This window comes from Phocoena phocoena, chromosome 17 (genome assembly GCF_963924675.1).
Source record: "Phocoena phocoena chromosome 17, mPhoPho1.1, whole genome shotgun sequence".
NCBI lineage: Eukaryota > Metazoa > Chordata > Mammalia > Artiodactyla > Phocoenidae > Phocoena > Phocoena phocoena.
The window spans coordinates 42,990,276-43,003,204 of record NC_089235.1 but is presented as its reverse complement, the minus strand read 5'-3'; the positions used below and the strand labels follow the sequence as shown (position 1 = coordinate 43,003,204).

The 12,929-nt window shown below is 44.2% G+C and overlaps 1 protein-coding gene across 3 annotated transcripts in view; it reads right to left on the bottom strand.

Moving 5' to 3' along the window:
• MATN2 (matrilin 2) overlaps positions 1-12,929 on the bottom strand; it is a 139,524-nt gene that overhangs the window by 61,936 nt on the left and 64,659 nt on the right. For all 3 annotated transcript variants that reach the window (XM_065895091.1, XM_065895092.1, XM_065895093.1), the window contains exon 4: positions 9,709-9,831. In XM_065895091.1, coding sequence (XP_065751163.1) covers positions 9,709-9,831 — 123 coding nt within the window. The remainder of the gene's footprint in view (positions 1-9,708; positions 9,832-12,929) is intronic.

The window sequence follows — 12,929 nt, the reverse complement described above, 5'->3', positions numbered from 1 at the left end:
GCGAGCAGGGGCTACTCTTTGTTGCGGTGCGTGGGCTTCTCATTGCGGTGGCTTCTCTTGTTGTGGATCACAGGCTCTAGGCACGCAGGTTTCAGTAGTTGTGGCACGCGGGCTCAGTAGGTGTGGCTCGCGGGCTCTAGAGTGCAGGCTCAGTAGTTGTGGTGCACGGGCTTAGTTGCTCCGTGGCATGTGGGATCTTCCCGGACCAGGGATCGAACCCACGTCCCCTGCATTGGCAGGTGGATTCCCAACCACTACGACACCAGGGAAGTCCGTGGGTTTCATGCTTATAAAGCAGCCCTGGAGGAACACTTGTGCTCCAGAGCACCTATATACTTTTCCTATTGACTGATGGTACGCTTATAAAACATCAGTTGTCTAAGTGTGGTGGTGACCCAACTGCAACAATCATTCCTTGAGAACTTCTTAGGAATGCAAACTCTCAGGCCCCACCCCAGACCTACTGAATCAGAAACTCTGTGTATGGGGTCCAAGAATATGTGTTTTAACAAGCTCTCCATGTGATTCTGATGCATGTGAAAATTTAAAAACGACTGTTAAAATGAATCAAAGTTGTTTTTGTTTCCAAACTTTTATATGCCATTTGTACACATTATTGTAATTAATTGAAATACTATAAAACCCAATTAAATATAAGTAAGCACTAAAACAAATTGAATTTTAAAAAAAGAAAAAAACAAGTTGAAAGCTTTGGAAAGAATTAAGGCAATCTGCTAACCAAAATTTCTCTAGAACCAGGCATAGATGAAACACGTAAAGGACTAGGGAAAATTTCATAAAAATTTACAGATTCTGCCCTTAGACTGTTTTACAGAAATCTTCAAATTCTTTTTTTAAAATTAATTAATTTATTTATTTATGGCTGTGTTGGGTCTTCATTGCTGCGTGCGGGCTTTCTCTAGTTGAGGTGAGCGGGGCTACTCTTTGTAGCGGTGCACGGGTTTCTCATTGTGGTGGCTTCTCTTGTTGCAGAGCACAGGCTCTAGGGCGTGCGGGCTTCAGTAGTTGTGGCACATGGGCTCAGTAGTTGTGGTGCACGGGCTTAGTTGCTCGCGGCATGTGGGATCTTCCCAGACCAGGGCTCGAACCCGTGCCCCCTGCACTGGCAGGCGGATTCTTAACCACTGTGTCACCAGGGAAGCCCAAAGTCTTCAAATTCTTGCTCCAATTTTTAAAAAATCAAAATTGAAAACCATAGACAACACATTATGGGTATGATTTATGCAAGAAAGATCTTTTTAAATCATATTTTTAAAATGAACTTAAAATTAGTAATTTTTGGAAGAGTAATCAAAAGCAATTTTTTGTTGTTGTTGCTGTTGCGGTATGCGGGCCCCTCACCGCTGCGGCCTCTCCCGCTGTGGAGCACAGGCTCCGGACGCGCAGGCCCAGCGGCCATGGCCCACGGGCCCAGCCGCTCTGCGGCACGTGGGATCCTCCCGGACCAGGGCACGAACTCGCGTCCCCTGCACCAGCAGGTGGACTCTCAACCACTGAGCCACCAGGGAAGCCCCAAAGCAATTTTTATTATAAGTACATTTATGTGTTTTAAAGAAAGTGTTAATGCTTAAGGTAGGTTCGGAGATGCATTTTCCGTGATTCTGCTCTTTAAATGAAAATTTTCATCTATTAGCCAATCTCACAGGATAAGAAGTTTTCTCCTGGACTTTGATTCTCGTGTTGGTTTTGTTTCTAGTGTGCATGGCTCTCTGGGGAACTGAAGGGAAAAGGGGAGATTGGCAAGGCAGGATTCAAGCATTCCTGGGTCCCAAGACCCTGGCCTGTAAAACCTGAAGGTGTCAAACCCCACTTTGACTTGAGGGCCACCCACTGGCTCACTGCCAGACCTCTGGGGACAGCAGAGAAGGGCATCGTGAGACACGGAAGAACCCACTTCTGGGCACGTGAACCTAAAAGCTTTCTAAGGGTGAGAGAGTTCCAGTCCGTTCAACTCTGACATCCTTCGCCGCATGTTTTGGGTTCTTTGCATAACTTCCTTGGTTGCCAAATTGTACTTATAAAAAGAGAGGCCTAGCTAGTGGGAAGCAGCCGCATAGCACAGGGAGATCAGCTTGGTGCTTTGTGACTGCCTGGAGGGGTGGGATACGGAGGGTGGGAGGGAGGGAGACGCAAGAGGGAAGAGATATGGGAACATATGTATATGTTTAACTGATTCACTTTGTTATAAAGCAGAAACTAACACACCATTGTAAAGCAATTATACCCCAATAAAAATGTTAAAAAAAAAAAATAAGGGAGGCCAAGTTTAGGGGGCGGATGTATGGAGGTGACTTATGTGTGTAACTCAGAGGACTGTTGTTCCAAGTCCTCTCCTACTTCAACGAAATCCTTTCTTGGTCATTTTGCCTGAAAATTCTACTCTCTACAACCAGAAAGATGAATTCCTTGGTTGTAGTCCTTCGGCCCTCTAGATCACAAAGTGCTAAAATCTCAGGGTCGGAAGCCAGTCTCAGCCTAACATGTGACAAATCGCTCATCTGTCTCCTATTTGGCGCAAGGTAATAAAGCCTAAGATTGACGGTCTCTGATTTACAATCTGGTCAGATTCCAAGGTCTCCCAGCAGGGATCAGTGTGCAAAGAGGATGGCCTTAGAAGAAACAGGATATTTTACGGAGCAATGTTTGGGTTTTTAAGTGTGTTGATGACAGACTAAGAAAAACCAAATTTGTCATTTAGAGAAATGGTAGAACCATTTTACTTGCTGAGTATATATAAGACACACTCACAGAGTCAGATTCACAAAACCTCTCTTACCCAGGGCATGACTGAATTCTTACGTGTGGGAGTTCAAAACTCAGAGAAAGCTTCCTATTGATTTTGATAGCAATAAGGAAGTGTTCTGGGCTAAATTCTGTCTTCCCACCTTAAATTCATTTGTTGAAGTCCCAATCCCCAGTTGGTCAGATGGTGATTGCGTTTGGAGATAAGGACCTTTAAAGGGTGATTAGGTTAAAATGAGGCCATTAGGGTGCGTCCTAATCCAATCTGACTGGTATCCTTATGAGAAGTGGAAATTTGGACACACACAGAGGCAGCAGGCATGCATGGGCACAGAACAAAGACCACATGCAGAAGCAGCAAGCCAAGGAGAGAAACCTCAGAAGAAATCAACCCTGCTGACACCCTGACTTTGGACTTCTAGCCTCCAGAACGGGGAGAAAATAGATTTCTATTGACACTCGCTCTGCGGTATTTTGTTATGGCAGCCCTAGCAAACTAAGACAGGGAGAAATCCTTGTACTGGGGGGAGATCATGCTTCAAGCATGAGGAGTAAGCTGAAAATCTGACCTTTCAATACAAAGATTGATCCTCCCATCCCTTGTCGCCAACTTAAATATCAACCATTCCCTTCTCACTGAAGGTGACTGATATAGGAGAATATAGGAGGAAAGCTTTGAGGGCAGCAATAACAGCATGCTAAATCCCCATGTTATGTACCACCATCATTCTGGGTATGGACCTCAATATGATTTTTCAAATGTACCGTATGTTTGATGCATTATTAAGTGCAAGCATTCATAAGAAGACAAAAATTCATAAAGGATATAGAAATTCAGATTCAACTGTTTCTCAGTTGACCATGTATAGCACTGTTCCAAGTGCTTCCAATATATTTTTTAAAAATGTTTTATTGGACTGCAGTTGATTTGCAATGTTGTGTTAGTTTCAGGTGTACGGCAAAGTGAATCAGTTATACATAGACATATATCCACTCTTTTTCAGATTCTTTTCCCATATAGGTCATTACAGAGTATTGAGGCTTCCCATACATTAACACATTTCACCCTCACAACAACCCTTGGAGGTAGGTATTGTTTTCCTCAATTTACAGATGAAGCCACTGAAACAGAGAGGTCAAGAGACCTATAAAATGTGGATGACGATAGTACCTACCTCAAAGGATTGTTGCAATTATAAGTTAAAGGTTTCAAGCAGGTCCTAGGATTTAGTTACATTAAAGAACTGTACATTATATTTTTATCACACTGCCTCCCTAATCAGATAAGGTTGAATTTGGGAGTAAAGAGATACCTTAATGCTACTCAGTTGTTCCACAACCGTTTACTGAGCAATTATTACGTGTCAGGCATTGCGCTAAATCCTGGATGGTAATGACAAGCAAAGAGCATCTTAAGATGGTAAGACGTCTTTTTCTTTCTTGAATTTTATTTTATTTATATTTTTATACAGAAGGTTCTTATTAGTCATCCATTTTATACACATCAGTGTATACATGTCAATCCCAATCGCCCAGTTCATCAACACCACCACCACCACCACCACCACCCCATCGCTTTCCTCTCTTGGTGTCCATACGTTTGTTCTCTACATCTGTGTCTCAATTTCTGTCCTGCAAACCGATTAAGATGGTAAGACATCTTTGAAGAAAGGCAGGAAGGAGAAGCCAGGCTTTTAGCTGTGATTACCTCCAGGAAGTGAAATTGAGGAGTAATGTCTTTCAGGTTTTGATTTTATACACATCTCTACTCTGACTTTTTTCTTAATAAGCAAAAGTTGATTTTGTAATTTAAAAACCAATGAAGTGGAAAAGTTTTTTTAAAAAAAGAAACATGAATACTTGAGATTGTGATCACTCAATCTCAGTAAATGATTCAAGAAAAACATTTTGCAAGTCTACTCTGTGAAAGATGAAAAGTATAGGAATTGGTTTCTTCCCCCCATGGGTTTACAATCTGCTTGGGCAGATAAGATGCAAACAGGACCAAAGCTACCCCAAAAGACAAGGCAGTCAGTAAACATCAGAAGAGCAAGTTCAGCAAAAAATTTACCCTCAAAGATAGAGCTAAATGGTCTTTGAAAAAATGTACAGTTTTGGATGGAAATTAACACAGCTTTAGTGGAAGCCGATGGATTACAAACACCATGACTCAACCAAAGCAAAACGAGGACTTCTGTTAGACAGTAATCCACTCGATCACCTGAATGTTGAAACAAATCCAGTCCTAACCAGAGTCAAAAGAGCAGTTAGGGAACTGGGACTCTAGCACTTGAAGTTAAAGTTCCAATAACTCAAAAGTGTGGAAATGTTGGCTAAAAGGTCCTCAGTCTGGCTAAGAATTGAATTTTCACGTGGTCACAGTCATAATTCTGGGATGAGTCAAAGTACTCCCGTGGAGTCCATTCACCGGTAGCTGGTCATGGTGAATTTCTACCAAACTTCTTTTAAATGAATAGATTAGACTTGCTGTCCCTACTTTCTCACCCCCTCCTCCATCCCCCTAGAAATCTGTCCTTTTACCCACCCCTCTTGATCATTATCGATGGCCTCCTGGTCATTTCTGTGTCCCTAAGGTCTAGCAGAGTGCCTGGTAGAGTCTGGAAATGTCTGCTGAGATGAATCAATGACTCAACTCAATGGCTTTTTCTCTAAGTTCTGTTCCATTTGGCCTCGCTGGGGCATGACATTAATATCGACCTGGCCTAGAAGTTCTCTTTCCCATCGTATTCCATGACGTCTGGTTCTCTCGCCCACCTCTCCCCAACTCCTCCATCCCCACCTTAGGCGGTTCCTTCATGGATATTCTTCCCGCCCCACGTCTCCCGCCTGCTTCCCGCATGTGGCTGTAGCCCAAGGCTCAGGCTTCACTGTCTCCTAAGGCCACGCTTCATGGCATCCAGGAGATGATGACGATAATAATATGTGTTATAATAATAACAGTAGTAACAACAATCGTCTAATGTGTATTGGGAACTTTACTCGTTATGTTATTGAATCCCACAAACTCTATGATGTAGGTATTTTTACTCTATGTTATAGATGAGAAAACCAAGGCTCAGAAATAAAATGACACATGACTAGCGAGTAGCAGAACTGGGATTTGAGCCCAGGTCTCGCTGTATTGAAGGTCCAAAACAAACACATAAGTGAACACTGGAAATGGAAATTAAAATTCAGAAGGAAATGGACCGTGCCGCTTCCTGCCTGCACCACTGGTTCTACCCTCTCCTTGCGGTGTTAGCGCTGCCTCTGCTCCCTCTCGACGTGTCCTTGTAGGTGTCCCATCTCAGCTTCAAACCCAGTGTCTAAAACTCCTCATTATCTTTTCTAAAAATCCCATCACTCTTTCATCGCTGTTGCCGTCACTCTCAGAGTCATGGAAGCTCAAACCCAGGATTCGACTGTGACTTTTCCTCTCCCTCGTTATTCATCGCACCTTCTCTCATTCCTCACCCCTTCCTTCTCTCTTCATTTCTCCGCTCGCTACTCAAGTCTGGCTCTTGTCACCCCTCACCAGAGGGCTACCATAGTCTCCTAACTGGTCTTTGCAGCCCTCCCTATCTTCCCCCTGGAACCCATCCTGCCCTCTACCCCGAGATTAAGTTTCCTAAAATGAGGCTTTGCCTTTATCAGTCCCACTTAAAAACCCTTTAGTGTCTCTTTTTCAGAGATAAAGTCCAGACCCTTTAGCCTGGTTTTCAAAGCCCTGTATACTCTGGTTCCACCTGATGTCTTCAACTTCATCTCCTACTTCTCACCTGCAGGAATTCTCTGCTTCAACAGAGTTAGTCTCCTCTCCTGCTGAAGTCAGGTTGGCCTTAACTGGGGTGATCCTATACTTTCGCGTTCAGACTGGAGCCCCCTTGAAAGCGAAAGGGAGTGTCCTTGAGAAGTGAGCCAACAGCCGTAACCTGGTGTATCTGTGGGGAGGAAGGTGATCTCCGCGTCTTACTCTTCTGCCATCTTCCTCCCAATCTCCAACAGCCATAAACTGGGACCCTCCTGGATTAACTGGGATTATGGTTCCCCACATTCATACCGTTCTCTGCCCATCTACATACAGGCCACTCAGACCAGGGGCTAATGGAATGCTTCCAGGGTCCCTAACAGCCTCTGTTTCTCCTCTAAATTTCCTGCTCTAAGTCTGATACCTGGAGTCTCCATCTTGACAAGTCCCTTCAGATTGATGTCTTCAGGTTAGGCTGCCAGTTTAGCTTTCAATTTGGTGGCTTCTCACTGTGACCCTCTCTCCTGATCTACCAGCTCTCTACCTGGCCCTCCCAGCCCGGTCTCAGTCCGTACCTCTACACCGTCACTGCCCTCATGTCTCCCCTTGCCTTAGACATCTGTCCCATTGCTACCCTTCCTTCCTCACCCAGATGTTCCCCACACTAGCCATGATGAGTCTGTCCCTCTTCTCTGACCTCCTGTGGCCTCTATTACCTCCATCATTTGCTTTGCACTCAGTACAGCCCCGTCGAGCAGCAGCTGACATTTTGGAAGTTTGTTCAGTCTCCCTAACCAAAGCAACTGGCCACAAAGGTCCAGGGCCACTTAATCATCTGACTCCCAGCCTCTAACAGGTCAGGCGTTTGGTGGAAGAGGATGAGAGTAAGAACATGCATCAGGCCGGGGTCACACGCAGGCTCTCGCCGTTTCCCATTCTTCAGCTTGAACCCCTGCTCTAAGGAAGGCAGACATTCTTACACACTGACAGCGGTGAAAGAGCAACACGCATCTCTAATAAACACAGCCCACGCCAGCTCCCCGGCAACCACAGCATTTCTTCTCATGCTTGTTGCTCTTCAGTAAATGTCAAACTCCAGAAGTTTCAGCAAAACCCTTAGAGACTCAAAGGCTGTCTACTACGGAGGACCTTTAGGCAATTATTTGGCAACACCCAGAGACCTGGGCTCCCCACTGCCTTCCAGTTTCCCGAGGGCCAAGGTTGGTCTCCTGCCCCAGCCACGGCCCCTAATGCCCCTGTCCCGCCAACTCCCCCTCACTCACACAAGCTCTGGGCCCTCCCTGTTCCTTCTCTCACCCTAATTAACCAGACACCCTCAACCTGTATCCTGTAGCTCAGCCACTGGCCTTACTTCCAACTGATTTCCTTCTGACACAACAGCACCCAAAGTTTCTCCCCATTTAACAACTGGTAAGGGAAAAATATGTATGTAAAACAAAATAGAGAGTATGACCTCATTTTGGTAAACATTAACAAAATGTTTAGAAGTAGATACTTATGTGGGGAAAGGTCTGGCAGAAAATACAACAAGCTACACACTACCACACGTAAGGTAGATAGCTAGTGGGAAGCAGCCGCATGGCACAGGGAGATCAGCTCGGTACTTTGTGACTGCCTGGAGGGGTGGGATAGGGAGGGTGGGAGGGAGGGAGACACAAGAGGGAAGAGATATGGGAACATATGTATATGTATAACTGATTCACTTTGTTATAAAGCAGAAACTAACACACCATTGTAAAGCAATTATACCCCAATAAAGATGTTAAAAAAAAAAGAAAATACAACAATCTATTAATAGTGCTTTTCTCGTCTGTTTTAAGTTCCTCAATGAAAATAGATTACTTGCATAATAAATAGTAATGAAGAAAAAAAATAAAAGCTGGTGTTTCCACATTGGCTTCTTTTTTGCCAGTGTTAATGCATGTGGTACCCTGCTACCTATCACGGTCACGACCCACAGAATAAGGGGGAAAAACAACGCAGGCTTAGGAGACCAATTCCATTTGTGGACGTCTGATGAGGGCCGTTTTAATCTCCATCAGTGTGTAAAAACAAACAAACAAACCCATTTTATTCTCAGCATCACCTGCAAAGAACAGGCCCCACCTGCACTTTTGTTGCTTTTTCCTTTCCCATCCTCAGCTAAGAATCACAGTGCGCTGGAAAGCGTAAGTTCTATGTGCAAAAAAATCATCGCTGACTGTTTGTGGGAAGCAGAACAGAACAGGTCCTCTGAAAGCAACAGAATATGGAACAGGACATGTAGGATCCAGAGTTAGAAAATGAAGGTTCCAGTTCTGATGTCAGTCAAGTCCTTTTCCTTCCTTTCCTTATGGATTTTCTGCCTCATAAGTATCCAGCTCAGTTTACTGAACACCTACTATTTGCCGGGCACTGTTTGTTGGTGGAAAGATAAATGAGGCTGTGCAAGTTTAAAGGGCTTTGCAGACAAACTGGGAGGTGCCACATGCATATTAGAGATTCAATGGTCTGCCCTGCAGGTGCCGATGAAAACCGTTATCCATCACCGAAGAAATTAGATGCCATCCCCACACCTCTCACCGGCCCTCGCAATGTGGAGTTGCCGCTCAATGGGAAACCGCTCAGCTGACTGTGAGCCAGTGCCTGTAGTTCCGAGCACCGCCCTTGAGACTGCTTACCCAGGACCAGCGTTTGAGGCCGCTATTTGTCTTCTCTGACCGTGGGGTCTCACTACACACAGCTGGCCTCTTACACCTGGCGGTCACTGGGGCCTGTCACTGAACTGCAGATATAGGCTGCCTGCCTCTTCGAGGTGCCACTCAGCCACCTTACCCACCACCAACTGGACCTCGTGTATAACACGTGAGCTATACTGAAGTCAGGCCAGCCCAGACATACCTTCCAAACTGAATGAAAATCCGCCCAGTCCTTTCCGAGGGAATCAGTAACGGACAATTTTGTTTACATAGATTATCATAAATATGCCTTTTGCTGAGGACCCAGAATGAGAAAATGCTAACCTCAGCCACAAACGAAGTCTTTAAAGTTCAAATTCTGACTAACAACTAGACCAGAGAACTTGGACCACTTTGTTGAAACTCAAAGGAGAGCAACTGGATATGTGGGCACCCCTCTCCCTTCTTACTAGCTTCTCTTGTGTTTCCCCATCAAGCAAGGCTGGGTGGGATACTCACCCACACACCGTTTCCCATCCTCGGCCAGGGTGTAGCCACTGTAGCACTGGCAGACAAAGGAGCCCGGCAGGTTCACGCAGAGCTGCTCACAGCCGTGGTCCTCCACTGCACACAGGTCCTGGACTGGGGCAAAGCCATACCATTAGAACGTGGCTCTCAAGGAGGTGACCCTCGGTGACCCTCGGCCATCAACAAGCAACTCTACAGCACTTGTCAAAATCACCTTTAGGGCTTCCCTGGTGGCGCAGTGGTTAAGAATCCACCTGCCAGTGCAGGGGCCACAGGTTCGAGCCCTGCCCCGGGAAGATCCCACACGCTGCAGAGCAACTAAGCCCGTGCGCCACAACTACTGAGCCTGCTCTCTAGAGCCCCTGAGCCACAACTACTGAAGCCCGCGTGCCTAGAGCCCGTCCTCCGCAACAAGAGAAGCCACTGCAATGAGAAGCCCGCGCACGGCAATGAAGAGGAGGCCCCGCTCACCACAACCAGAGAAAGCCTACGCAGCAACGAAGACCCAACGCAGCCAAAAATCAATAAGTAAAGTAAATTAATTAATTTTAAAAAATAACCTTTATGGGCTTCCCTGGCGGCGCAGTGGTTGGGAGTCCGCCTGCCGATGCAGGGGACACGGGATCGTGCCCCGGTCCGGGAAGATCCCACATGCCGCGGAGCGGCTGGCCCCCTGAGCCATGGCCGCTGAGCCTGCGCGTCCGGAGCCTGTGCTCCGCAACAGGAGAGGCCACAGCAGTGAGAGGCCCGCGTACCGCAAAAAAAAAAAAAAACCAAAAAAAACCCACTGAAAACGTTATAAGATCATAGTGGAAAATTTGGGAAACATAGAAAAAAATAGAAAAGAAAATTCACCTGTAATCCCCCACCTGCAGTCCTACCATCCAGAGGCCACCGCTGTTAACACTCGGGTGTGTTTCTATGTATATAGAAAAACTCATTTTTCAAAGTTGGAATTATTCATCTCTATTAAATGCATTAAATAATTTAAAATTAACATCAATTTGTGGGACTTCCCTGGTGGTCCAGTGGTTAAGACTCGGTGCTCCCAACGCAGGGGACATGGGTTCGATCCCTGTTCAGGGACCTAGATTCCACATGCCGGAACTAAAAGAGCCCCATGCCACAACTAAAGATCCTGCACGAGGCAATGAAGATCCTGCATGCCGCACCCAAGGCCCAGTGCAGCCAAATAAATTAATTAATTAAAAAACCCCACGAATTTGTATTTTTCCCATCTCAATGAAAGCGTTCTGAAAACATCTGGATGGTTCTTGAGGACTGAAGTTATCACAAGCAGGTATTTGCGCTTGTCTGCATCAAGTACCATTCCTATTCTTTGAGAACTAAAAGGCTTTGTCATCAGAGTCTCACCAAGGTACACACCGATATACACAGTCTCACCAAGGTAACCCGGTGCTGTCTTTGACATTTTGCAGAAGCTGAGAGAGAGCACAGTGAAAAGACCTGCTACTCCACCAAAAGCATGGCAGGTCTAGAAGAGCCCCTTATTCCCAAGTCTGCATTAGTCTCTTTGGACATACTTTTCCTCATTCCATTTCTCTATCAGAAGGACCTTTCAAAATCCTCTTTGTGCTCTACTTATTCATCCCATAAATGAGGAAAATGGGAAGCCAAAGGAGGTTAGGTAGAGGTAACAAAGATTACTAGGGAGAAATGAATGTATGGCTATTAACAATTCTATTTTGGTCAAATATTTATTAGTGCTGGGCCCTGGCTATTTACTCAAATGCAATGTAAGAACACATTCACAGCAGTGCCTTTACTGCCGTGGAACTAAGAATCTATCAGAGGATGAAATGGTTAAAGGCATTTTCACTCCATCACCGACTCAGTCTCTCCTTTGAAGAAACAGGCTGACATGATGGCATTATTTCTCAGCAAGGAGAACAGCTTGGTTTCATAAGTAGCTCTTTGAGTGACTTTACCATTAAAGCTGGAGAAAATCAAAGAGCATTAAAGGGATTGAATATATTAAAAATTGTTTTCCAGAAGTTACCACTATGACAGCTATGGTAAAAACTTAATACATAGAAAGCTGGATTAATCCCTGAATCCAATGGCTACGCTTTAATGTAATCTCCTAGGTCTTTGAGTTTTATAGTTTATTATGCTTTTAGATAATTATAACATATCAAATTGATAAAAAAGATAAAGGCTGATATATTCATCACCTCTATCAAATGTGTTAAATTTTTTTTTCAAAATAAAAGCTACATCATAAGATGAAAAAAACATTTAGGTCTAAGATTCCACAAATAAGGATTCTGGTTTTAAAATACTAAAAGAATTATTTTCATTCCCAAATCAATAAAGTAGATGAAAAAATTATAGATGCAAATTCCTCCCTTACCAGTCTATTTCTATCTTACATTTCCAATTGGGAACTCCAACTGAGATTTCCCATGGATCCAGATATAAGGAAAATAGCAAGAATCAAAAAAAACTTCAGCTCATGCAAAAATCACGGTGAATAATTAAAGAGTGACAAAATTTACAGTTAGTTACAAGCTTAAGCCAGAGACCTAAGAAAAATCTGAATCATCAGATACTTTTCATTTATTCAGTCAATGAAGCACCTAGTTTATTCCAGGCACTGGGGATATAGTGGTGAACCAAACAGATAAAGGGGTTCCTGCCGACACACAGCTGGTACTCTAAGGGTTAGTAATGTAAAGTTCTAGGAAGAGCATTTCTGATAAAAACTCGGAAGTGGAATTTATCCAAAGAAAAACAAAAACACTAATTCAAAAAGATATATGCACCCCTATGTTCACTGAAGCATTATTTACAATAGCCAAGATATGGCAGCAACCTAAGTGTCCATCAACAGATGAATGGATAAAGAAGATGTGCTACATATAATCAATGAAATGTTACTCATCCATAAAAAGAGAATGAAATTTTGCCATTTGTGACAACATGGATGAACCTTGAGGGTATTATGTTAAGTGAAATAAGTCAGACAGAGGGAGACAGATACATATGATCTCACTTATATGTGGAATCTAAAAAAACAAAACAAGTGAACAAGCATAACAAAACAGAAACAGACTCATGGATACAGAGAACAAACTGGTGGTTGCCAGAGGGGACGGGTTAAGGATATGAATGAAATAGGTAAAGGGGATTAAGAGGTACAAACTTCCAGCTATAAAATAAATAAGTCACAGGGACGTAATGTACACATA